This window comes from Pleurodeles waltl, chromosome 3_1 (genome assembly GCF_031143425.1).
Source record: "Pleurodeles waltl isolate 20211129_DDA chromosome 3_1, aPleWal1.hap1.20221129, whole genome shotgun sequence".
Lineage (NCBI taxonomy): Eukaryota > Metazoa > Chordata > Amphibia > Caudata > Salamandridae > Pleurodeles > Pleurodeles waltl.
In genome coordinates, this window is record NC_090440.1 from 1373485625 (window position 1) to 1373511400 (window position 25776).

A 25776-nucleotide genomic window follows, 5' to 3' on the forward strand; every position below is an offset into this window, starting at 1 on the left:
TGGGCTGGTAGTTGGCCGGATCCTCAGAATCTACCGTAGGTTTCATCAGAAGTGGGAGGATCTGGTTTATCGAGAGAGCTTTGAAGAAGATGCTGTAAGTGAGAGAGGCATTGACAATAGTGAATAGGATTTAGAGAGAATCCCTGAAGAGAGCTGTGATGAAGGGCAAGAGAAGACATCATCTTCTTAAGTGGCTTTGAGTGTGTTGAGTGTGTCAGCGAGATCTGCACAAATAGAGCTTTGAAGCAGTGGCTTAACATTAGCCCCACAGCCCCTGCAGTGCAGGGGGGGCAACGACCACCAGGGGGCCCCATCTGCAGCTTTGCAGTCATGCACTGTGCATTGGCAGGCACTGTGCATGGGCTGCTCACTTGATCAGAAGGGCCAGGGGGGCCCTCCATGTACTTTGCAGGGGGGCCCTCAAGTTTCGTTACACCACTGCTTTGAAGGAGGGATATTATGGGATTCTACCAGAAGGTGCAGGCATAAGATATGAAGCAAGCTTGGGAAAAGGTTAATCGCATTGCACTTTTCTGGAGAGTGAAGAATAGGTAGGTTTGGTAGAGATTGTTACAGCGCTTTATTGTCTTGAAAATCATTCTTCTTTTGGTGGCTTCTTTGATGGTATTGGTATAGTATTTGCTTTTGCTGATGTGATAACTATTGATTGTGTATCTCAGTTATAATTAAAAGGTTGATTTTAATGTCAAGTAGATATGTGAAATCGTTTGTGACTATTAACTTCACAAACTAGAGCAAAAGCTTCATGCAGTTTCCCAAATTTGCAAAATCAGCATAGTAGTGGAGAGAAGCAAATGAAACATGGTTTGTGTAAAAACAAATAAATCAGCAAACAGTTTTGCATGTTAATAAAGGTAAAAGAATATTTAGCAAAAATTGTGGGTTGATTTTTCCAACCATAAAATAAAGTTACTACAGAATTCAAACAGAACAGTTTACTTGCCCATTTACCCTAACTCTAATTTTAATAATCATGATAACAATGTTCAATACATGACTACATGGACATTTAAATCCCAAGTTGATTACAAATGTTTACCCAAATCAGTATATTTTTTCATGCATTTTTGTTTTTTGTTTTTGGAAATTTTCCCCTTGCTGCAATCGTTGTGATATCAAACTATGCACATTATGTAACCAGTTTAATTCTGTAAAAAATGGACAAGCTCCTAACTTAATTCTCTCCCACAGCTATGTTGACATTTTTTATAAAAATACTTTGCAGAGGAAAATGTTGCTTTTGGTATAATTGCACAGATAACCAATTCATTTCACAATTTCGTGAAAGATAGATTTTAGGATTTCGTTTGAACTTTTAGTGTTTTGGAAATAAAGTTCTGCCAAATCCCACAATAATCATGTCATTGGTTCGGACTAAATGTTGTTAAACTGTGTAGTGGACTATTTGGAACTGTTTGCTTATACAGTGAGTCAGTGAGGATGAATAGGCACCAGATTAAAACTATATTTATTGAAATATACCCTGTTATCACATTCCAAAAACGGTAAGCAATAGACTAATACAACGTAGAGCCACGATAACTACGTTTTGCAGGATGACAAAAGAGTACACATATTAGACTTTTTCATCTTTGGCGTGGTCTCCCTTAATGTTAGCCTCTGTTCCCCAGGTTGCTGATGTGTGCTGGACTCTGTTTTTGCTGTTTTTGTTACTCTGGGCACTTTACCACTGCTATCCAGTGCTAAAAGTGCAAGTGTTCCTGTATAAAATGTGTATGTAATTGGCTTTCCATCATTGGCATATTTGATTTACTGGTAAGTCCCTAGTACAGTGCCCTAGAGGAGCCCAGGGCCTGTAATTCAAATGCTACTAGTGGGCCTGCAGCACTGGTTGTGCCACCCACATTAGTAGCCCTGTAAACATGGCTCAGACCTGCCACTGCAGTTTCTGTGTGGGCAGAGTTTAACTGCCAATTCGACTTGGCAAGTGTACCCACTTGCCAGGCCTAAACCTTCCTTTTTCTTACATGTAAGACACCCCAAGGTAGGCCCTTGTGTTTTATATGTCCTTACAGTTAAATACTGCCAAATTTGGTTTTAACTGTTGCAAGGCCTATCTCTCTCATAGGTTAACATGGGGGCTGCCTTTAAATATGATTAAATCATAGATTCCCTTTGGGAGCAGATAGACATGTGGAGTTTGGGGTCTCTGAGCTCACAATTTAAAAATACATCTTTTAGTAAAGTTGGTTTTGAGATTGTGTGTTTGAAAATGCCACTTTTAGAAAGTGGGCATTCTCTTGCTTTAACCATTCTGTGACTCTGCCTGTTTGTGGAATCCCTGTCTGGATCAGTTTGACAGTTTGGCTATTTGCACCTCTCTCTAGACAGTGACACGAAGGGAGCTGGGGTGTAGCCTGCATATACTGATGAGCCATCTGTGCTGGGAGGGGAGGAGTGGCCACTTACACCTGAAAGGACTGTACCTGCCCTTACACAATGCAGTCTCCAACCCCCTGGTGTGTGTCTTGGGCTTGGCCTGGTTAAGGCAGGATATCACAAACAAGAGAGACTTTCCTTTGAAGTAGGCCTACTTCAAAGGCCAAAATGAGTATAAGAAGGGCACCCAAACCCCACAGTCTTTAGATCACTTCTAGACATGAAGAGGAACCTCTGCCTGGAGAAGAGCTGAAAAGCTGAGCAGAAAAGCTGTCCTGCATGTGACTGTCCTTTGTGAAGCTATCCTACAGTTGCTACTTCTGTCTGTGCAAGGGGACAAAGACTGGACTTTGTTGTGCATTCCTATTTGTGAAGAAATCTCCAAGGGCTTGTCCTGAGCTTGCCTCCTGTTGTTGAAGTCTCAGGGTCATCAAAGACTTCTCCTGCCGTCACCTGGACTCTCTGCAGAGAATCCTGCCCTGCCATGTGGTGCCCTATCCAGTTCCTGGGGCCTTGGATGGTGAATCTGGCAGACCAAGACTGAAAATCCACGCACAGACCACTGTGCAGGGAAAATATTGACGCACCTTCCGAGACACGGCTGAAAAACGACAGGCATCGCCGCTGTAAGATTGACGCATGCAGCTGGAAAAACAACATGCAACACCCACTGATGGAGGCTGGTAACGTTGCAACCCACGTTGCGCGGTTTTGCTGATACCGCGCAGCAGAATTTTTTAGGTAAACCTTGCTGGGAGCAGAAAAACGACGCAACGCCTGCCCGGATCTAAGTGCTTACCTGGATCGACGCATCACTCTCCTGTGGAGAGGGAAAATGACACACGCTGACCCAACCGGAGAAGGAGAAATTAAGCATGGTCTTGCTTGCGGGTGAGAAATCGACGCAACGCTAACCCTTTTCAACCACACTTGCCTGTTTGTGTTATTTTGCCGCTACCCAGGTACTTTTCAACGCTAACAGTGTTTATACTTTTTTCTCAAGGATTTAAGACTCTTTTGCTTTCAAAATTAATACCTTGACTTGTGTATGTTGGATTTTTGTCGTTTTGGTCTTGTTTTGTTTAGAGAAATATTTCCTATTTTGCTAAACCTTTATGTCATTTTGTAGTGTCTTCACTGAGTTACTGTCTGTGTTGGTACACATATTTTGCACCTATACTCTGAAGTTAAGCTTGCCTGCTTGTGCCAAGCTACCAAGGGGGTGAGCAGGGGTTAACTGAGGGTGATTCTCCTTTACACTGACTAGAATGAGGGTCCTTGCTTGGACAAGGGGTAACTTGACTGCCAACCAAAGACCCCATTTCTAACAGCACGTGAACGAAACATCTACTGCTTTAGACTCAAAGTCTCATAGGAAACCTCTTCACTTGGTACGGTCTATGTGCCATTTACAGCTAATGCATTTTTGCATAAAAACCTTGATAGCCTATTAAAGTTGATGAGGTTGTAGTCCAAGAATGCAGTAACAGCGCAATAAAATTCTCCCTGGACAGAATAGAAAGGAAACTCTCACCAACGTTAACATCTAGAAGTGTCGCAGGTGACAGGGAGCACTTGAGCTTAGGCAGTCAATGCTGCAAGCTATGCGGAGAGAAGCGATAGATCAGAAAAATCGGATACTTCATAATCGGCTGTCATCGGACACCCAACAGCACGTTCCACCCAACTCTCACTAGACAACAACTTAATAACGACACAAAATGTTACTTTGCTCAAACAGAACAAACCAGACAGACCTGCTGACACCCCCGCCTGCACAACATAGTGCATACATTATAAAGAAGGAAAAATGCAGCCAACACAACAGCCATATCCAACAAAAGCCTATATCTTAGAACTATTCAGATAAAGGTACCTAAAACATAGCACAGCTACAGTAAGGCGTCCTAGCTATTTGTATGGCTAGCAATCTCGTATACTAAACAGTTCAGTCAGGTTGGGCAATGGATAAACTGACCACTGAGCACAGCGAAAAACTGCAGAGTCCTTTGGCATGCACATCCCTACACATAACAGTACAAATACATTTGGCAGGATCTATCCAAAACGAACCATTATCAAATTAGAGATTTAGCAAATCTCTACTCATTATAACACAGATAATAAAAAAGTGCACAACCGATCAATGGGAATCCCAGAACCATGTTATAATGGCAGTCAGACTAATGAGGAACTTTGGTGCTCTAATGCTGGTGGAAGGGGCTTTGCAGATGGTCATGACAGAACATAACATACACATGAATGCAACACACGAAAGATCTAAAAAGAAATCTGCATAACAACTTTATTTCTATTTAACATCAAGAGGGAAATAAATCGATAAAGTGTGATTTGATTAGAAAGGAAACTGTGCTCACAAGAGAACTGGATAAGGAGCAGGGGAATAGCAAGTCGTGGGAGGCTGTAGTTTTTAAGGGTTTACAGATGGAAAACCTTCAATTATTGGGGTGTATATTGTAAACTAAAAATGAAAGGGCAAGGTGAGAAGAGCTTCCTGGTCATGAAGATATGCAGAAACATGAAAAAACCCTGAGCTGAAAAAACCTCTTGAGGCCTCCAATACTGACGGCAGGAAGGATGGGAAATATAAATATGGTCGTACTGGCCTGAAGGGCAATCAGGCAGTGAGCGACGAGTGGGTCTCAAAGGTCAGTGTGGACCCGTTTTTTGGGCTGTTTGCAGGTCTATTTTATGGTTTGCTGAGCCGTTTTTTACAGTTGATTTTCCGCATATTAAAACAAATATTGCCTGCAACAAGCTCACAATCCATACAGTCTCCTAAACAGTGCTTAATTTGTAAAAGAAATTAAGTGCCAAGGCCCCAGGAATTTCAGAAAAGTCCACTGCAGCGGGCACTACCAAAATGTCACCTTAAACTGTAGGAATGACATGGAAATCATGGGTTTATCTTTATTCAGGGGCACACAGTGCCTCCATGCGGTGGATTCTCATTAATACCTACCACTGTTTATAAATAAGTACTGGTGCAGAGCGCTGGCAAGCACCGGCACAAATTAAGCATTGCTCCTATATCTTAGAAAACAGCTATTCAGCATGTCTTTACAAGAACAAAACCTGTTCTGATTTCCGAATATGGTCCACTTTCTTAGCTATCTGATTCAATATTATAGCCCACTTTTATTTTGGTGCCTGGGCCTATTTTCTGTCCAAGTCCGACCCCAAACATAAAGGTACTCTGACTGGTGTTGTGAACCCTAACTACAGAAAGGAGCAGCTTTCAGCTTTTTAACGAGCTGCTGAACAAGGGGTTTGATTCTGCAGTTTGTGTACCTTGGTATTGCTAGTAGATGTACTGGCAGCTCAGCATAGATGCCAGATAATACTGCAAAGTGCAGCCAAAGCAGAAAGGCAGCCTTGAAACTCTTACAGATAGTTATGCCAGAGGTCTCCTATCACAATCAGATGTTGACTGTTAATGGCCCTTGAGGGAAACAAAGAACATTAACTTGATTTCTTATGTTAAAAGGGTCACTTTTTAAATTAGAAGCAGACTGGTCTCACAAAATTGCATCCTTTGGCTAAGCCGTATTATCCTTAATTACCCTGTCAACACTCTAACATTGAACACTTACTCCCCTCCCACCCTGTAAACAACTCAACCATTGGCTCTAACGTCCCTTCCAAATTTGCTCCCTTATGATAAAAATCAACCCCGTTCTTACCTTTCTTAGGGGCATATTTATACTCCGTTCGCGCCGGAATTGCGTCGTTTTTTTTTACGCAATTCCGACGCAAAACTAACTCCATATTTATACTTTGGCGTTAGACGCATCTAGCGCCAAAGTCCATGGAGTTTGCGTCATTTTTTAGCGTGGACACCTACTTTGCATTAATTATATGCAAGGTAGGCGTTCCCGTCTAAAAAATTGACTCCGCGGCATGTGCGTCGTATTTACACTCCCGGGCAAAATTCACGCCCGGGAGTGGGCGGGTCAAAAAAAATGACGTACGGCCGCTTTTGCGCCGTTTTTTTAGCGCCTGTAAAAGGCAGGCGTTAAGGGACCTGTGGGCTCGGAAGGAGCCCAGAGGTGCCCTCCCATGCCCCCAGGGACACCCCCTGTTACCCTTGCCCACCCCAGGAGGACACCCAAGGCTGGAGGGACCCATCCCAGGGACATTAAGGTAAGTTCAGGTAAGTGTTTTTTTTAAAAAAAATTGTGGCATAGGGGGGCCTGATTTGTGCCCCCCTACATGCCACTATGCCCAATGACCATGCCCAGGGGACAGAAGTCCCCTGGGCATGGCCATTGGGCAAGGGGGCATGACTCCTGTCTTTGCTAAGACAGGAGTAATTTCTATGGGGGTTGGGAGTCGGAAAAAATGGCGCAAATCGGGTTGAGGCGAAAAATTTGCCTCAGCCTGACTTGCCCCATTTTTTGACGCCCAAGCTCCATATCCCCCTACGCCGGCGCTGCCTGGTGTACGTCGTTTTTTTCAACGCACACCAGGCAGCGCCGGCGGCTAACGCCGGCTAACGTCATTGATTAAATACGGCGCCCGCATGGTGCTTCAGAATGGCGTTAGCCGGCGCTAATTTTTTTGACGCAAAACTGCGTTAGCGCAGTTTTGCGTCAAAAAGTATAAATATGGGCCTTAGTTTTCTAGGCCTATGGCTCCATCCTCACTGCTCTGGGATTTATGCACAATAGACCTGCCCCTGGCTCGGGTCTGCATTTCAGTTTCCCTCTCAACCCTGATACCACTTCCCTTTTCATATCTTTCAGCTTTCTCCCGGCCCTTACATATTCCTTATTCTGATCAGGGCGACTAAAAACTCCTTCCCCTCAGTGCTTAATTTGTAAAAGAACAATAAAAGTGAGTGCCAAAGCCCTCCTCAGGAGGCCACCGCAGCTCGCACCACCCGTTGCCTGTGCCAGCACAGCCAATAGCAGGACCTGCACAACTATCACACTGCTCCAAGTGTGACAGTTCAGATTGTTTGCACCCCCTAAAGCATTAAGAATGGCTTGAGCTGCAGATATTAGATGATTTTAATGTATATTGAATTAATAAACAATTGTTCTGCTCATCTTAAAATAACACAAACAGTGCCACCATGTGACAGCTGTCATATGTGCTGGTGTTGACAATTAAGTGCCAGTGCCGAGCACCGAAGCCACTGGTTCAAATTAAGCACTGCCTTCCATGGGTGCTCCTTCTGCCCTCGTAGCCTGAAAGCTGATTCTGCTCTGCATGCACTCTACAAACTTATCAAACACATCTTGTAGTCTGTACCCCAACAGACACAAATATATTCAGTCTTGTCTGACTATTCCAGTACTATGGGGCTGATTTAGAGTTGGTGGAGAGGGTACTGCACCCCAATGGAGATAGCTCACCCTCTCCGCTAAACTGAAGGTCTGCCTGCCTAATTTACAGTCAGACGGACCTTAAGAATGTCAGTGATGAAGCTCACTTTTTTATGGTGGCAGTCCATGAACTATTGTGGTGAGCCTTCTTGCAATGCCAGTATGGGAATACTGGTATCCCAAGCACAGAAGGTCACCTTTTTTGGGCACGTGGTCTGTATACTTGACACGCATCACTGCCACCATTGCACATGGCTTTCTGGGGCCATTTTCCTACATGCCTTGCGTTCCTCCCCTAAAGAGGGTGTAGGAACCTCTGGCCAGGCTGTGAACCCATACCCACTACTATGTATGGCCTGGTTTGCCTGGCCTGAAGACATGTAAGGGGGGACCTCTACTGGCGAACTGCTGGACTGCTAGCATGCATGTTGGCATTGTGGCTTGCTATGCTTGTGTATAGAGTCAAACCACAACCTCCGCATGCAGATACGAATGACGGAATATGCAAGCACTACGGCTGTGTGGCCACTCCATCAACACAGGTCTCTCTTCTTCCCTCTCCACAAACTCCCCAGATAGAGAGGGCAGTCCTAGCACCCTACTCACCCAGGGCACTACTTAGTGTCGAGTGGCACACACGTCTTAGCTGCAAGACTTCCTATATCACAAACTATAACTCCAGGTGTCATAAATTATTGTTGCTTGGCTACTATCATTACTGCATCAGAAATTCTAATGGAATGCAATACTTTTTAGATCCAGCCCACTAGACAGTGCACATGCTGTCTGTTACGAGGTCTATTGTGGCTTACCAAGAACATAGAGGGGCTTGGAGATCACCCATTGCTTACCTTTAGTTGACTGTCCTTGTCACTCTCATTTGCCTGCTTCTTATCTGTGCCCCAGATTGTCAATCTTGTGTTTATCACCAGCATGAAGCACTGCCTCTTTACAATCTGTTTGATTTAATGGTATCACTGGGTCCACTGCTTGCTTTTCAAGTACTGCTTTTTCTTTTGTGTGAATTACTCCAATAGAGTGCATGTGCTTTGAACGATTTCCCTCATGTACACCTCACCCCTATACTCTGTGTTGGCAGTGCTTAATTTGAGCCAGTGGTTGCTGGTGGGGGCCACTGCCACACATTTTTAGGAATGGCACTTATATTTCCTCTTCAGACATTTGCCAAGAGAAAGAGAATTACAAAATGCACAAAGAAGAAAAAAGGAGGAAGAAAAAGATGGAAAAACTGTCACAAAGGGAGAAAGCAGGAACTCATAAGTGTGAGATAATGGGGCAGGGAGTATCTGAAAGTGGATTAAAGATGCCTGGGTGGATGCAACACTATGCAGTCTTGGTATCCAGCATGTTGACATTTAAATGCACCATAAGCAGTCACGTAGGCACAGCTTTGGTCACCGGCACTTATTATTATGCAAATTAAGCACTGCATTTTGGTCTCTTTTTATCCAACTGCTTCTCCCACCCTCTTCTTGTGTTCACTGGCCAGCTTCTCTCCATTGTTCACGCCTAGACGTGCCCTGTGTTGTTTTCCTGTGTTGATTTTGCTCCTGCCCTTCAATGCATGTTATGGTGCACAAATAAATCAATTTCCTATACCACCCTGAGCACTTTTTTATATAAAGAATATAAGTACTTAGGTCATAGCTTCTCTGTAGAAATCCTGAGCCAGTGCTGCAGAATACCAGAATTCCAAAGCATCCTGTGTTTTGAATTCACCTGCTTAGCTTTGATTCCACCTCTTCCACCACCCAATACTTTGTGTTATTTATCTCAGCGCCTTGAAGGTTACCCCTTCCCCTTCTGCACAGTTTTAGAGAAATTCTATTTGTAAGAAATTCAGTTATTGGCTGAGAGGGGTGGAAGCCTTACTCAAGCAACAACCTCCATCCTTGTCAGGGAGAACCATAAAAAATAACTAAATAAACCCATGCTTAATCCTCTGGTAGCTTCACACAAAGAAGTCACACAACTTAGAGGCAACATGTGAAGTATTTATGCAGCACAAAAAATTAATAAAGTGAAAACATAACACAAGAAAAAAATACCATACCAATTTAGGAAAATAGAGTATATGTTTATACATCAAATCATAACAGAACAACAAAAATCTGATCAGTGGAACCAGAGATATTCAGTAACAACAGTTGCAATGTGACCACAGCACACAGATGTAAATAGTCCAATAGCGTAGCAAGGATATGTATCCCTGGTAGAACGGTTAAAGTTGGAGAAAGAATACATGAAGACTTCATCAAGGCTAGGCCGTCCGGCCAGCTAGACAATCTTCAGAAGGCCATGGTAAGGCAAGGGAGTAGAGCTCTTGCAATGTAGAAGGTTGATTTGAGGTAGTAGTTTCAAGTCAACGAGTGCTTTAGGTCCGTGTGGAGACCAAGTTAAGTAAGGTAGGCCCTGATAAGCCTAATAGCAAGGAACCGTATCTAGGGCGTGGAGCCCAAGAGCAGAAGCAGTCGCGCGTTCGTTCGTTGGCAGATACACTTGGCCTAGCCTTGATGAAGTCACCTGAGTGACGAAACACGTGTTGGCTGTATTTTGAAGAACGCGCACTCTTGAGGCAGACTGTGCCTCCAATTAAAGACATTTTTCACCAACAAGTTTGGGATCTTCACGTATTCTTTCTCCAACTTTAACCGTTCTACCAGGGATACATATCCTTGCTATCCTATTGGACTATTTACATCTGTGTGCTGTGGTCACATTGCAACTGTTGTTACTGTGTACTCTTGTACTCAAGTTTGTGCCTACTGGGTAGTAAGGCACTTGACCATTTGGCACCAGACTCTTACTGTACTTACACTCAACAACTGTACTGTGCTTTACTTTCCAGATGTGCTGCACCTCTCACCCTTACTACCCCAATTCTGCTTTATGTCTAGCGGAGATATTCAGTGTTAAAGTTTTTCATTGAAAGTAGTGCCTTGTGTCATCTGATCACACCAGACTGGGGGAAAGTCATAGTCCCTGCTGACCATCATGGAGCATGGCTTGGATACAGGGACCAGGTTAGTCCAGCTGAAAAGTTACCTTCTCAAGTCCAGTGCAAAAAGGTCTGTTAGTGTTGGAGAAAACCACAAAGAGAAGGTTTCCTAAGCAAAGAGGAGATCACGAGTTGCAGGCAGTCATTGCTGTTGCGTGACGATCAGATTGGTCCTGGAGTTTTGCATTTTTGGTGTCTGCGAGCTGTCATTGCTGTAGCTCTCACTTTGCCACTCACCATGGCCGGTCACCGTCAGCATGAAGAGCTGGCCCCACCAGAAAGCTCTGGTGGGACCAGCTCTTTGAGCTGACAGCGATCAGCCATGGTGAGTGGCAGATGTTGCGGACAGCGGAGTTTCTGCACAAACTGACCCATTTGCAGTTGTGAGAAGCCCTAACCTGCGCCACTTCTTGGGTATCAGTACTTACTCCTTAAGAGATCCCCAGTAGGGCTCAGGCTGGTTCAGTTGCAGCTGGCCCGCTGAGCAGTTGCAGGGAGGCCTCTAATGCATATGTGTCCCATGGCTCACAGAGGAGGTAGCCAACTGACCCTCGGAGTCACTCTGGGTAACCTGGGATCAAGGAAAAATTTGCTATCTTCCTTCTTAAGAGAGGAAATAGTCCTTCAAGCAGCAGGACAGTCCTCTGGCAGTAGGACTGTCCTTCTACCAAAGTTTCTACAGGCCCAGGAGAGTTATGATGAGTGGCTCTGGAAGGCCAATATTTATACCTGGTGCCAGCCTTGTGCAGGGGACTCTCTGACCTTCCAGCAACACTGGTTCTGGAAAGTATTTCCTCTTTTCCTGGTCAAGGCACCAAACTATCATGTGACTCAAGACGCTGGCAGAAGGCACAGTTGGTTGGCACAAGAAAATGACAACTTTCAAAAAGTGGCATTTTCAGAATTATGTCTTAAAATCAGACTTCACCATTAAAGAGAATTTACAATTATAATTAATTCAAGTGTAAACATCACATCTCTATTTGCTCCCTATTTGAAGTTAGTACTTAGTACATTTAATAAGGTAATTTGGTATTGTTCAATGGGATATATAGGCCTTACAATAGAGAAAAACAACGTTAGTAGTTTTTCACTTGCAGGACACATATCCCACTTTTTAAATACAATGCACCCTGCCCTATGACACTTTAGGCCATCCTTAGGTTTACATATAAGTATTAATAAGGAATGCTTAGGCCTGGCAAATAGCTTATCTTGCCAAGTCAAAATAGCAGTTTAAAACTGCACTATGTGCTACAATGGCAGGCTTGAGACATGTTTTACAAGGCTACTTTGGTGGGTGGCACAATGAGTATTGCTGCCCACTAGTAGCCTTTAATGTATAGGCCCTTCATGTTCCATTCAGAGGGACGTACAATTAAATTAAATGTACCAATCAGATATATGCCAATAATACCATGTTTTATGGAGGTAGAACAGGCACTTTATCACTGATTAGCAGGGTAAAAGTGCACAGAGTCCTAGTGTCAACAAAAACGGGTTCAGCAACAGAAGGCAAACTTGTGGGGGTGACTCTGCAAACAGGGCCAGGACCAACACTCTTTCTTTGTCATTATCCCTTTTTTGCCTCTCTCCGTCTTCCTTCAGCTCAAAGTGTGTTAATGAGAGATAAGCCTCAGTCCCTAAAAAAGAGTACTCCTAACCACCACATGCCATCACATGCATGAACAAAGCAATGCCTTTTGAACATTAAAGACCTTGTTTTCCTACCGCTAGATTGCCAGGCATTACCCTCCTGCCTTCTAAAGCAATGATAAAAGCAAATGAACACAAATGATGGATGGAATGTGGAACCAATCAAACATTCACCCAAGTCACAGATCTGGGTTTAATTCATCAATTCTTTTGCTCACCATGCCACCCCAGTTTGGACCCAGAAATATGCAAATCAGTCTTGACCCTGTTCCCATGGGAACAGTCCAGCCCGAACTGTCAGGCCAGGTCCTCAAGCATCCTGGAACCGGTTTCAGGGTATCATCCTTCATCAGCCATGCTAGCTTGAATCCAGTGGCACGGTGAGTCCGGGACCCACGTCTGGGCATACCCGGTGCACTTATGCAACAAAAACAAACAAACACAAATGATGGACGGAATGTAGAACCAATCAACCATTCACCCCAGTCACAGATCTGGGTTTAATCCATCAATTTATTTGCTCACCATGCCACCCCAGTTTGGACCCAGCCATATGCAAATCAGTCTTGACCCTGTTCCCCATGGGAACAGTACAGCCCGAACTACCAGGCCAGGTTCTCCCTGGACCGGAAACAAGCATCCTGGGACAGGTTTCAGGGTATCACCCTTCATCAGCCAGGCTGATAAAGGGTGAAATGATGGATTAAACCCTGATCTTTGTGACTGGGGGTGAATGTTTGCATTGTTCAGCATTCCGTCCATCATCTGTTCTTTTCACATGCTTCTATAGGAATGAGCACTGAAAGAAACAATAGTGGCCAAAATTGAAAAAGTATATGCCTGTTTTAAGAATTATGTGGTGAGAAAGACCACTCAGCCTACTTAGGTGAGTGCTGGTGATAGTAATTATCTGATGTTCGATAAGAAGTCGATTTGGCAAATGATCGTACTTGCAAAATGTTCTAGAGATGCAGCAAAAAAAAGATTAAATCATGTTTTTCACTACCAATGCAAAACAAATCCTAGTGTGAAGCAACCTTTGTCATTATTACTTGTTTTTTGTCATATTTTCTGGAGGGTATGCAGTGTTGCTAAACCTAAGCCCAAAACTTAATTCAGCACCACCTGAGCGCTTCTTGACAGGTGCAAGAGGCAAAACCTGTTTCTAAGTATAAAAAAAAATGTTTATGCATGGAATCTGGCTTTAGTAAGATAATTTGCCCTTTTAAGGTTTTGCCTAGACAGTGCATGCGCTGTCTCTGTGAGACATGTTGGTTGCACACTGTGGGCTTACAGCATACACATAATTTACCATTTGTTAGCTTCAATGTTGCTCTCATTTCCTTTGTCTCCTGGTGTCACGCTTGTCAGTGTTGTGTCTTCCGTTGTGTTTGGCCCTCCCCTGGAGCAAGGACCAACTACTTGTGTCCATACACTGCTCCCATTTTGGAGCTATTTTTTCCTTCGTGTTCAAGTACTCCATGTGAATGCTTGTGTTTTCAGTTAATTTCCCATGTCTCTGTCTATGTAGCTTCTTTTCCCTCCCACACCCCTACCCTGTGCTCTACGCTACTGCACTCTACTCGACACAACTCTACTCAATGCCACTGAACTGTACTGTGTACCACTCTACTCTACCCGCTGTGCTCTACTTTATGGCAATGCACTCTACTCTTCACCACTCTATGCCACTGCATTCTACTCTGCATCACTATACTCTGTGCCACTGCACTCTACTCTGCACTGCTGCACTCCATGCCATTGCACTCTACTCTGTGCCACTGCACTCTATGCCACTCTACTGAACACCACTGTACTCTGTCACTCTGCTCTCCTCTACACCACACAATGATACTACACTCTATGCCACTGCACTCTATGCTACTGGACTCCACACCTATACACTCTACTCTGCACCACTCTGTGCCACTCTACTCTATTCCATGCCACTGCACTCCATGCTACTCAACTCTTCTCTGCACCACTCTATGCCACTGCAGTGTTTGCCACTGCATGCTACACCACTGCACTCTATGCTGCTGCACCACTCTATGCCTTCACACCACTCTCCTCTGTTCCACTCTAGTCTGTGTTACTGCACTCTGCACCACTCTACTCTGCACCACTCTTCTGTAAACCACTGCACTCTATGCCAGTCCACTCTTCTCTGCACCACCCTACTCTATGCCATTGCAATCTATGCCACTGCACTTCATGCCACTCTGCTCTGCACCACTCTACAACACTGCACTCTACTCTGCACCACTGCACTCTCCACCACTCTATGCTGCATCACTGCATCTATGCCACTGCACTCTATGCTACTGGACTCCACACCTATGCACTCTACCCTGCACCACTCTGTTCCACTCTACTCTATGCCACTGCTCCTTACACCACTCACTCTATGCCACTGCACTTTATGCCACTCTGCTCTTCTCTGCACCACTCTGTGTAACTGCAGTCTACACCAACACAATTTACACTGCTGCAGTACATGCCACTGCACTCTACATCACTCTATACCCCTGTACTCTACTCTGCACCACTCTATGCCACTGTACTTTAAGTCACTCTGTGCCACTGCACTCTATGCCACTCTGCTCTTCTTTGCACCACTCTTAGCCACTACACTCAATGCCACGGAACTCTAAACCACTGTACTCTATGCACTGCACCACTCTACTCTGCACCACTCTATTCTATACTGCTGCCCTCTATGCCAATCCTTTCTACACCACTGTACTCTACGCCACTCTGCTCTTCTCTGCACCGTGCTACAATACTGCACTCTATGCCACTGTACTCGATGCTACTGCACTCCACACCATTGCACTCTACTCTGCACCACTCGGTGCCACACTACTCTATGGCACTGCTCTCTTTGCTGCTGCACGCTATGCCACTCTGCTTTTCTCTGCACCACTCTACGCTATTTTTGTCTACATCACTGCACTTCACACCACTGTGCTACATGCCACTGCACTCCACACCACTCTACACCTCTGCACTCTGCTCCACTCTACGCCACTGTACTTTATGCCACTCTATGCCATTGTACTCTATGTCATTGCACTCTACACCACTATACTCTACACCACTCTGCTCTTCTCTGCACCACTCTATGCCACTACACTCAGTGCCACTGTACTCACCACCACTGAACTCTAAATGCTGCAACCCCCTACTCTGCACCATTGTATTCTACACCACTGCTCTCTACACCACTCCACTCTATACCACTGCAATCTACACCACTCTGCTTTTCTCTGCACCACCCTACTCCACTGCACTTTGCACCACTGCACTCCATTCTACATAACTGCACTCTTGGCCAGGGCACTTTATTCTTTGCCACTCTATGCCAATGCGCTTTACACTATTCTACTCTACACCACTGCACTCTATGCCCCTCTGCTCTTCTCTGCACCACTCTACATCACTGCATTCCATGCCACTGCACTCCATGCTACTCAGCTCTTCTCTGCACCACTCTCTGTCACTGCACTGTCTGCCACTGCATTCTACACCACTGCATTCTATGCTGCTGCACCAATCTATGCCTCTGTGCCACTCTCCTCTCCACCAGTCTACTCTCTGTCACTGCACTCTGCACCACTCTACTCTGCATCACTCTTCTCTAAACCACTGCACTCTATGCCAGTCAACTCTTCTCTGCACCATCGTACTCTATGCCACTGCACTTCATGCCACTCTGCTCTACACCAATCTACAACACTGCACTCTACTCTGCACCACTGCACTCTACACCACTCTACTCCACTCTACGCTACACAAGTGGACACTGTGCCACTCTACTCTGGACCTTTCTACCGTACACCACTGCACTCTATGACAGTTCACTCTTCTCTGCACCACTCTACTCTACACCACTGCACTCTATGCTATTGCACCCCACACCACTCTACTCTGCACCCCTCTAAGCCATTGCACTCTACTGTGCACCACTGCACTCTATATCACTCTATTCTTCACCACCCGCCTCCACTGAAATCTACTCTATACCACTGCACTCCACACCACCCTAATGTACTCTGCAACACACTGCTCTATGCCACTGCCCTCTGTGCAAGTCTGCTCTACTCCCCTGCACTGTATGCCACTGCACTGTACTCTGCTGCACTGTATGCCACACAGATCTACTCCACACCACTCTACACCTTGCCACTCTGTGCTCTAACACTCTACTTTGCACTCTAGGTCACTTCACTTTAGTCTCCACCACTCTAATCCACTGTACTCTACTTTGCATCATTGTACTCTAAGCCACTGCACCCTGTCACTCTAATCTACTCTGAACCACTCTACTCTATGCCACTGCACTCTGCACCACTCTACTCTGTGCTAGTGCCCTGTACACTACTGAATTATATGCTGCACCACTCATCTGTGCCACTGCATCCTCCACCATTCTATTTTGCACCCTTCTACTCTATGCCACTGCACTCTACACCACTGCACCCTATTCCACAGCACCCCACACCACTGCACCAAATGCCACTGCACTCTGCACTGTCCTATTCCACTCCACACCACTCTACTCTACATCACTGTACGTTATGCCACTACACTCTACACCACTCTACCTCACTGTACTTTATGCCACTCTACTCTATAGCTCTCTACTCCACTGCACAGTCCCCCAGTGTACTTTATGCCATTCTACTCTCCACTACTGCACTGTATGTCACTCCACTCTATATCTCTCCACTCTACGCCACTCCATGCTACTCTATGCCACTCCACTCTAAGCCAGTCTATACCACTTCACTCTAAGTTACCCTATACACTTCACTCCATTGTGGTCTACCCCACTCCACTCTACACCATTCTACTCTACTTACCTCTACTCTACTCTATTCCAGTCTACTCTACGCTTCTCCATTCTACACCACTTTACTCTCTTACTTTAACATACACCACTCCACTCCAATCTACTCTATGCTACGCCATTCTACTCTATGCCACTCCAATCTATGCCATGCCACTCCAAGCCACTCTACCCTACTCCACTCCACAAACACTTAACCTTCTCTTCCAAAGCCTCTCATCTTACTCCTGCTTCGAAATCTGTACCTTTGCATATAATGTAAAATCTAAATAACCCTCACATAATATCCATGAATCATGCCCTCATTTATCCTTTAAATAAATGTACTCCAAATGTTTTGTGGAACATCTAAATTACTTTGTAGTTCATTTGTTTAGAAACTGTTTCTGCTCTGATACATTATTCCATAAAATGTTTTAAAATGTTTTTTAAAAGTTTACAAATGAGAGGAGAGTGGATAGTACACCAGGGGATATTGACAAAATGTAGAGTACATACAGATGGACAGCGAGGGTAGAGGCTATTGCAGTTAGAGAAGAGGCAATGCTTGTAGAAGTAGTAAGTGGTCAAATGTGGCCAGGATGGTAAACTTGGTGAATCATCATTGATTGCAGACGGGATAGAGCAGGTGAGTGAATATGAAGGATATAATAATTTTGACATATAATAAATTTGACAAAGTATCAGTAAATGTAGAGTGGATCGTGGTGAATAGTACTCAGGGTTAATCGTCTTCAAAGAAAAGTTTTTTAAGCAACATGATGTATTTGGAAGCTGATGAGTGTCTCTCCAAAGTGTTTGTCTATTTGTGCTAGGTTTAAAGCGAAAGTGGTCAGTTATACTTCAGCGAGGAGTTAGAGTTACTTGTGCCTGTATAGTGTGTTTAAATTATGCACGACTATCAGGCAATTGCTACTTCAATCTAATTCCGTCTTTCCCAATGCGTGGTCTTTCAGAGTAACGTGATGTGTCCCTCCTTTCTCTAGGTCTCGGAATGGAGAACATTGGAGGGATCTTTGTGGTCCTCATCTGTGGTCTGATAGTGGCCATTTTTATGGCTATGCTGGAGTTCCTGTGGACAGGCCGACATTCTGAGGAGAGCGAGGTAAATAGTTTGTCCCGCTGCCCCCGCCAGCGTGGTATGCCGCATTCTCTTTCAAATCCACTTCTGGAAGATTCTCTTAGTGCCTTTGATAATGCTGCTTTGGAGGTGGAAAGCATGGTTAGCGCGCAGAATCTGAATGCTAGCAGTGCCCATGGCTATTCCCAGTCAACAAAAATTAATTGCAAAGGCCTTGTTCACAATGATTCCTTCCTCACGAAAACATTAGCAACAAGAAGGCGGTGGATATCGGTAGAATGCACAAGGAAGTCATTGATAGAATCTGGGTATAAAGATCAGTTTATGAGCACACATTTGATGGTGGCATGAAAGTTCTGTTCACCAAGTGAATCGTATGTATAAAAGCCTTCTCTACCACCAATTCTGCGAACCTCCACAAACCATGTATCCTCTGATCCACAACAAATGTTTCTGTTGTGTAGTCAAAAGGCATGTACCCATTGGGAACCTCCCTCGTGCCACCTATCCTAGGCTTGCCCTTGACATCTACAAAGATCCAAGGACTTCTGACATCCAAGATGTAAGCTGATTGTATGTGCCTCACCACTGGTCACTGACAGGTGAGTCGAGGCACAGAGGAGCGTCGTGTCACAGCTGAGTGCCCGTGGTCAGATTCACAAGGGCGATTCACAAAAGTACTGGGGTACTCTTTTACGAATTACTACATGCCTTCAAATAAAAGTGAAATACGTGCACACTCATTTCTATTTTTTTAACTGTATGAGTATTCACTGAATACTGAATATTTCCATGTTATGCCCCTTCCTTTTCCTTCTGGTAAAAAAGGATGGAGTGAAAGTAGCTAAGGTAGTAACGAAAAAGAATGTTGGGCTCGGGGCTAACAGCTGGTCTACGTTTTCTTAACAATGGGCCATATTAAAAGATGACAGTGCAGTGTCCACATAAGCGAGACTCGAAGACCAGCCACCAGGAAGTAGTTTGACCCACAATAATAGTCAACTATTTTAGGTGGAACACATTTATGAAATGGAATAGGTTATCCTGTCATATAGTATAAGCAGACTCCATCCTTTTTAATGAATTCTTTGGGTGACATACCACTCACTGGTTGTTAATGGCACTTTGATATAAAAGAAATGGGAAAGACAGATCTTTGGCAATGAAGAATACATTTGAATTATTCCCCACATCATGAACCTATCAGAAATGGCGCAAAATTAAAAAAAGGTTAGTAATCAGTGTACGAAAGGGCCCCCTTTGGCATGGTTACCCCCTCAACTTTTTTGCCTTGTATTGATGCTAATTTGACCGAGTGTGTGCTGGGATCCTGCTAACCAGGCCCCTGCACCATTGTTCTTTCCCTAAATTGTGCCATTGTTTCCACAATGGCACACCCCTGGCACCCAGCTAAGTCCCTTGTAAATGGTACCAGTGGTACCAAGGGCTCTGTATTCAGGGATGGTCCCTAAGGGCTGCAGCATGTATTGTACCACCGCAAGGGACCCCCTCACCAAGCACATGCACACTGCCATTGCAGATTGTGTGTGTTGTAGGGGAGAGGAAGGTCACCCCTCCAGCAGGCCTTTTAGCACTAAGGCAGGGTGCACTATACCACAGTTGAGGGCATAGCTTTTATGAGCAATATGCCCCTAAAGTGTCTAAGCCCATTCTTAAGACATTGTAAGTGCAATGTGGCCATATTGAGTACATGGGCTGGGAGTACAAATTCACAGCTCCATAATGGCTTAACTGTAGACTGGGAAGTTTGGTATCAAACTTCTCAGCACAATAAAACCACACTGATGCCAGTGTTGGATTTATTGTAAGATATACACATAGGTCATCTTAGAGATGCCCCCTGTATTTTACCCAATGCAGGACCGACCTGTCTGTGCCAGCCTGCCACTAACAGACAAGTTTCTGACCCCAACGGGTGAGAGCCTTTGTGCTCTCTGTGGTCAGAAACAAAGCCTACTCTGGGTAGAGGTGTTTCACACCTCCTCCTTGCAGGAACTGTAACATGTGGCAGTGAGCTTCAAGCGCTCAGGCCTCCTGTTACAGTGCCCCAGGGCACTCCAGCACTTGGAGATGCCTGCCCCCAGAGCAGATCCACTCTTGGTGGCAGGTCAGGTGGAAAAATTAGGTAAAACAGGGAGGAGTGATCACTGCAGCTGAGACCACCCCTAATGTGTCCAAAGCTGAGGAGACCCTCTCTTTGCAGAATCCTCCATCTTGTTGTGGGGGATAGGGACTAATTGGGTTAGGAATGTGCTCCACTCCCCAAAGGGTGTGTGCACAGGAAGGGTATAGCCACCCTTAGGGATAGTAGCCATTGGCTACTGCCCTCTGACCCCAGTAACACCCCTAAATCTAGTATTTAGGGGCAACCCTGAACCTTACTCACCAGATTCCTGGCGACCTCAGAAGAGAGAAAGAAGAAGAAGTGCGAAGCCGACGCCAGCAGTGAAGACCCCAGATGACAACTGACTTGGCCCAAGCCCTTGCAGCCTGTTTGCAGCTTCAAAGACCCCTGCTTCAAGAAGGCGATGCATCCTGAAGGATCAACGACCTCTACAAACCCCCAGAGGACTTCCTCCTCAGCAGAGGACCAAGAACTCCAGAGGACAGCAGCCCTGTCCAAAAGAAATCACCAAAGGGTCTCCAGAACCGCCCCGGATCCACAAGCCCTGTCCACTCTCAACCCAACGCCCACTACCCAGTCCAGAGAAGGTACCCAGATGATTCCAACCTCGAGTCCATTCTTGGTTGACCCCTCTTGGCCAACACAACGATGCCTGCAGCCTGAATCTGGAGGACCCCCCTTTACCACAGCAGTATCTGGAGAAGACTCCTGATGCACAAAGAGACCCCCGCACCCTCAGCCCCTTGGCCTGGGGAAATCCGACAGATGGTCCAACAACATCCAGTGAGCACCTCTCCTGCCTGTCCAGCCTTTGGTGTCCCGGAACCGACCCCCTGGACCCATCCGGCAGCACCTTTTGTGACCACAGGGGTCCCGCTATTGAATAGCTTTGAGCGTCCAGCCTTGTGTTTGCACCCTGCACCCGGCCGCCGCTGTGCCACTGAGGGGTGTATGTTTGGTGCAGACCTGTGGCCCCCTAGTGCTCTTCTAAACACCCCAGGATCTGCGCCCTGAGGACACAGGTACTTACCTGCCAACTGATCTTTTTTGAGTGCCCCCAGTCTCCATAGGATCCTATTCTAAATCCAACATCAACTTTGACCTCCGCACCCGGCCGACCTGTGTTGCTGGTGGTGCATGATTAGGGTCAATTTGAACTTAGACCCATGGACATCCTAACCCCTGGATACTGGAATTGTGAGTCGAGTACTTACCTTTAAAACTTACTAATACTTTACCTCCCATAGGACTGCATTGGTTCCTATGAAAATTTGCAGTCACCTTTTGAAATAGAAAATTACTTCTTACTTGTAAACTGCTTTATTTGCTAAACAAAGTACATTTGATACAAATGTTTGATACCTATTGACCACTGTATTTACCTGCATCAAAAACCTTCTGGTTCTAGAAATAAAGTTAAAAAAAATATTTTTGCCATATAAAAACAATTGGCCTGGAGTTAATCACTGAGTGTGTGCCTCACTTCTTGACTGTGTGTGTACAACAAATGCTTTGCTCTACCCTCTGATCAGCCTAACGGCTCGACCACACTACAACTAAAGAGAGCATCTGTATTTTCTACTTTAGGCTCTGTTAAGCCTCTGTGCACACCATACCTCATTTTGGTATAGTATATACAGAGCCACCTTCCTACAATCAGGTTAGCAGACTTATTCTCTGCTAGAGCTAAGAACAAACATGCAATTGTAACAGGGCAAGATGCCGCAGTATTAATTATCACTTCCATGTAATGTTTTGAGATGTCTCTCAATGTGTTTTGCTAATAGACAGCAGTTACAGAATTAGGAGAAGAAATGATGTGCCCACTATTTATTCCCAAATTAAATAAGAGGTGTAAGTACAGTGGAAAGTACTGCTAATACTATCAGTCCTGCCCTTCCTGCTTTATTTACAGGCTAAGGCCTATGCATTCTGTTTCCAGTGAGATTGACAGTTGCCCTTTCCCTTTTCATGTTGGACACAATTTATTTATAGGGCACAAGGAAATCTATTTGAAAAACATTCTATTGCATGCCCAATTTCTTCTACTAAATAAATACATTAAAAAAAAAAAGTAAATAAAAAATAAATAAATAAAATAAAATAAAATGTACTCTCTCGTAAGCTTTACTCTGTCTTCCCATCACCGTATGTCTCTATCAATCTATCCTCCATCCCCACTCTGACTCATCCCAAACCCATTCTACTACTTTGATCTCCGAAATAACTCTGCCTAAGCTCTTCCCTCCTCTACTGCTCCTGGCTCACCCCACACCTCAGTTTACCACTATGATCTCCCAAACAACCCAACTAAATTCGCCCACATTTATCTCACCTTTGAGTCATTCAAAACACCTTCTGCTACTATGATCTCCCTAACACCTTTCCACAGACTCTTTTGTCCTCCATCTCTCCTTTATTCATCCCAAGCTTCATCCTATTATTATAAACTTCCAGTTAACGCTTCTGGAATTCTTCCCTCCTCTATCCCTCCATTAGTATAGTCAATCCAACTAACAAACTTACATATCCTCCGCTCAAATTAACTAACACTAATACTAATACTGTACTCATAATTCCCTATACTAATCCACCACTAATTCCTCTTGGGTTCTGGAGTAGTGTGCTACTCACCAAAAAAGCACTTTGACGACTCATCAGGGGTATTAAGAACTATATAAATTCAATTGCTGGTGTTCCTTCTAAATATTGTACGTATGTGGCCACAATCCTACAGATACTACAGCCTTTTCTGTATGCTTTTTTTGAGAAATATTCAGATGTGAGTGCCAATGTCATAACTGCATTATCTCCTGTCCCGCAGGTGTCCGTGTGTCAGGAGATGGCGACCGAGTTGCAAAGCATTATCCTCTGCAAAGACACTTTCCAGCCTCGTCGCCGGCGAATGGGTGTGGTGAGGACGCGGCCTGTCATGCAGGAGGAGCGCCGTGCACGCACCACCTCCACTCTCAGCAATGGCAAACTGTGTGGGGGGAGTGGGCCTGACCCGCTGGCCCAGAGACTTGCTCAAGAGGCTGCTCTTGTGGCACGGGGCTGCACTCACATCCGGGTCTGTCCGGAATGCCGCAGATTCCAAGGACTGAGGTCACGGTCCTCGCCGGCACAGAGTGAGGATAGCTTGGACTGGGAGAAAACTACAGACTGCAGTGGCCCTGAGTAGAATTAATGACTGCTATAAAGAGCCATGGAACAACTCCATTTTTTATGACACACTCTTTAAAAATAATCCAGCGTTGTTTTTAAACCTTAAGCTGTTACCACGCTTCCAAAACGCAGAGAAGTAGCCCTGCTGAGGGATCGCCTCGTGCCCATAGGACAGGCTGTTTGCCATCTTGGCTGCAAAGGCATCCGGTCAGTGTGCGTCACGAAAAAAATGGTATCTGTAAACCGCCAGCAGGGCTGCTTTTCAGCAATGAGTGCCAATACAGAGACACTTGGTGCCAAATGTACCCAAAACGAGGATTCAGCAATTGTGCCACTAGTCTGCAATGGAATAGCCAACCTGACACTAAAGCAGCTCCCAGAGAACTGTGACGTGGAAAGACATCAGAGAACTCATCTGGGCGCATCACTCGAGAGGGTTTGGAAAGTAGTTCCATCTAAGACAGTGAAAAGTGTCAGCTGCTCCAGGAGGGGATGAGGGCCACAAAAATTCACGAACATCTGTAAATCGGTTCAATTGAGCCGAAGAGTGATCTGGATTCTGTAGCACACGTATCTTCAGAGGCGGAGGCAATCTTGTCCCAGGGGGTTCCATTTCCGCCTTCGCCGGAAATAAAATGCCAAAAACAAATGATAAAGGAAAGATAACTCATATCGTGAATGGATACGAATGCCAACCATCACACACAGTGAACTCAGAGGGGCCTTGACACACCCCTTGTTTAAGGGTTATGTGTCTTCTATTTTTTTAAATCTTTGTTTTTTTCTGGATCATGTTTTGACCTTGTTTGGTCATGTTTTGGACATGTTGGAGAAGGTGATGTATTTGTTATGTCTGGGAAAGGTGTTTGCTTCACTCCTTCGTGCCCTTCCCCTATAGTAGTCTATGGTCAGGCTGCAGCCCACTTGTTGGACAGAGACAAGGAACAGACGTGTAGGCTGATCATGAGAACCAATGTGGCAAATTAATTTAAATAACACACTGCACACCAGCATACTAATCAACAATTTCCTATTCTGTTTTGTACAATATTTTGCACTACGGTCAAGAAAATGAAGCCCAAAAAATGAAGATATATATATTTGTAGCATTTTTGCTTCTTGCATGACAACGAAGGGGGGAAATAGGCTTTGCTCTAAGCCATATAGTAAAAAGGTTCACACCACAACACAAAACGAATAAAATTGATGGCACGCGAAGTTTTCTGGTTAGAAACAACACCCCACACTAGTTTTTACATCTGAAAGACACAACTATGCTTAAAGCAAAAAAGATGTGTCTCATTCCCAGCTGCAGAAGTGTTTCAAATTCAGCTTGGTTCATTTTTGCCTAGTGCAAAGTCCTAATGTGAACCTTCTTTTCTCATTTCCCTTTACACAACTAGTAAATCATAACATGAACAATGTATTTGCTCTCTTTATCCTTAGTGCAAAACTTTATCTAACATTGCCAACCGTTTGAGCAGATGGATCATTTATTTTTATTTTTTTAGTTTTACCAGGTCTGACCAACTGAAAAATCGATGTCACTAGGAGTATTCAATGGGCAAAAGAAATTACAACATTTTACTCAACATATCCGTAGTCTGATCTTTCGAGTGTTTCAAAGATGGGAGGTTTGCAATTGGTCCCTAAACAGCTACAAAAACCAAAGGAGATGCTGTAACACGTACACAAAACACCTGACATTTTGGCTAGTTCATATTAAGTTTTGAAAAACTTTTTTTAAAACTTCAAGCCCAGGTAACAGATTTGAGTAGTTCAAGTCAGTGTTGTTTGAGTATGTGAGTTTGTTTTTATACATAGTGGCACTTCAGCATGAATTTGCATCAAGAAGTTAGATGAAATAACTTATTGAAAGGCAACTGGTCAAGAAAGAGGAATATTCCTTGTATACCCCAGTCAGGCCTAATGGTAAGCCCCGGATGGTCATGTCACTAACTGGTACATCAGCCATTTACCTTTCATCAGCAAGCTTGAAGAAAAAAAAAACTGTTGATGCTCTACTGCCAGAAAACGTCAGCACCAATCATCTCCTTAATAGTTCCGAATTAGGCTTCAGATCAT

At 44.7% G+C, this 25776-nt stretch overlaps 1 protein-coding gene across 1 annotated transcript in view; it reads left to right on the forward strand.

The window, feature by feature from the left end:
• Positions 1–25688, forward strand: part of GRIK4 (glutamate ionotropic receptor kainate type subunit 4) — a 1066812-nt gene extending 1041124 nt beyond the window's left edge. Inside the window, exons 19-20 of the mRNA XM_069224875.1 lie at positions 18286–18404; positions 23351–25688. Of these exons, the coding sequence (XP_069080976.1) occupies positions 18286–18404; positions 23351–23707 (476 nt within the window). The 3' untranslated portion in view covers positions 23708–25688. The remainder of the gene's footprint in view (positions 1–18285; positions 18405–23350) is intronic.
• Positions 25689–25776: the final 88 nt, after the last annotated feature.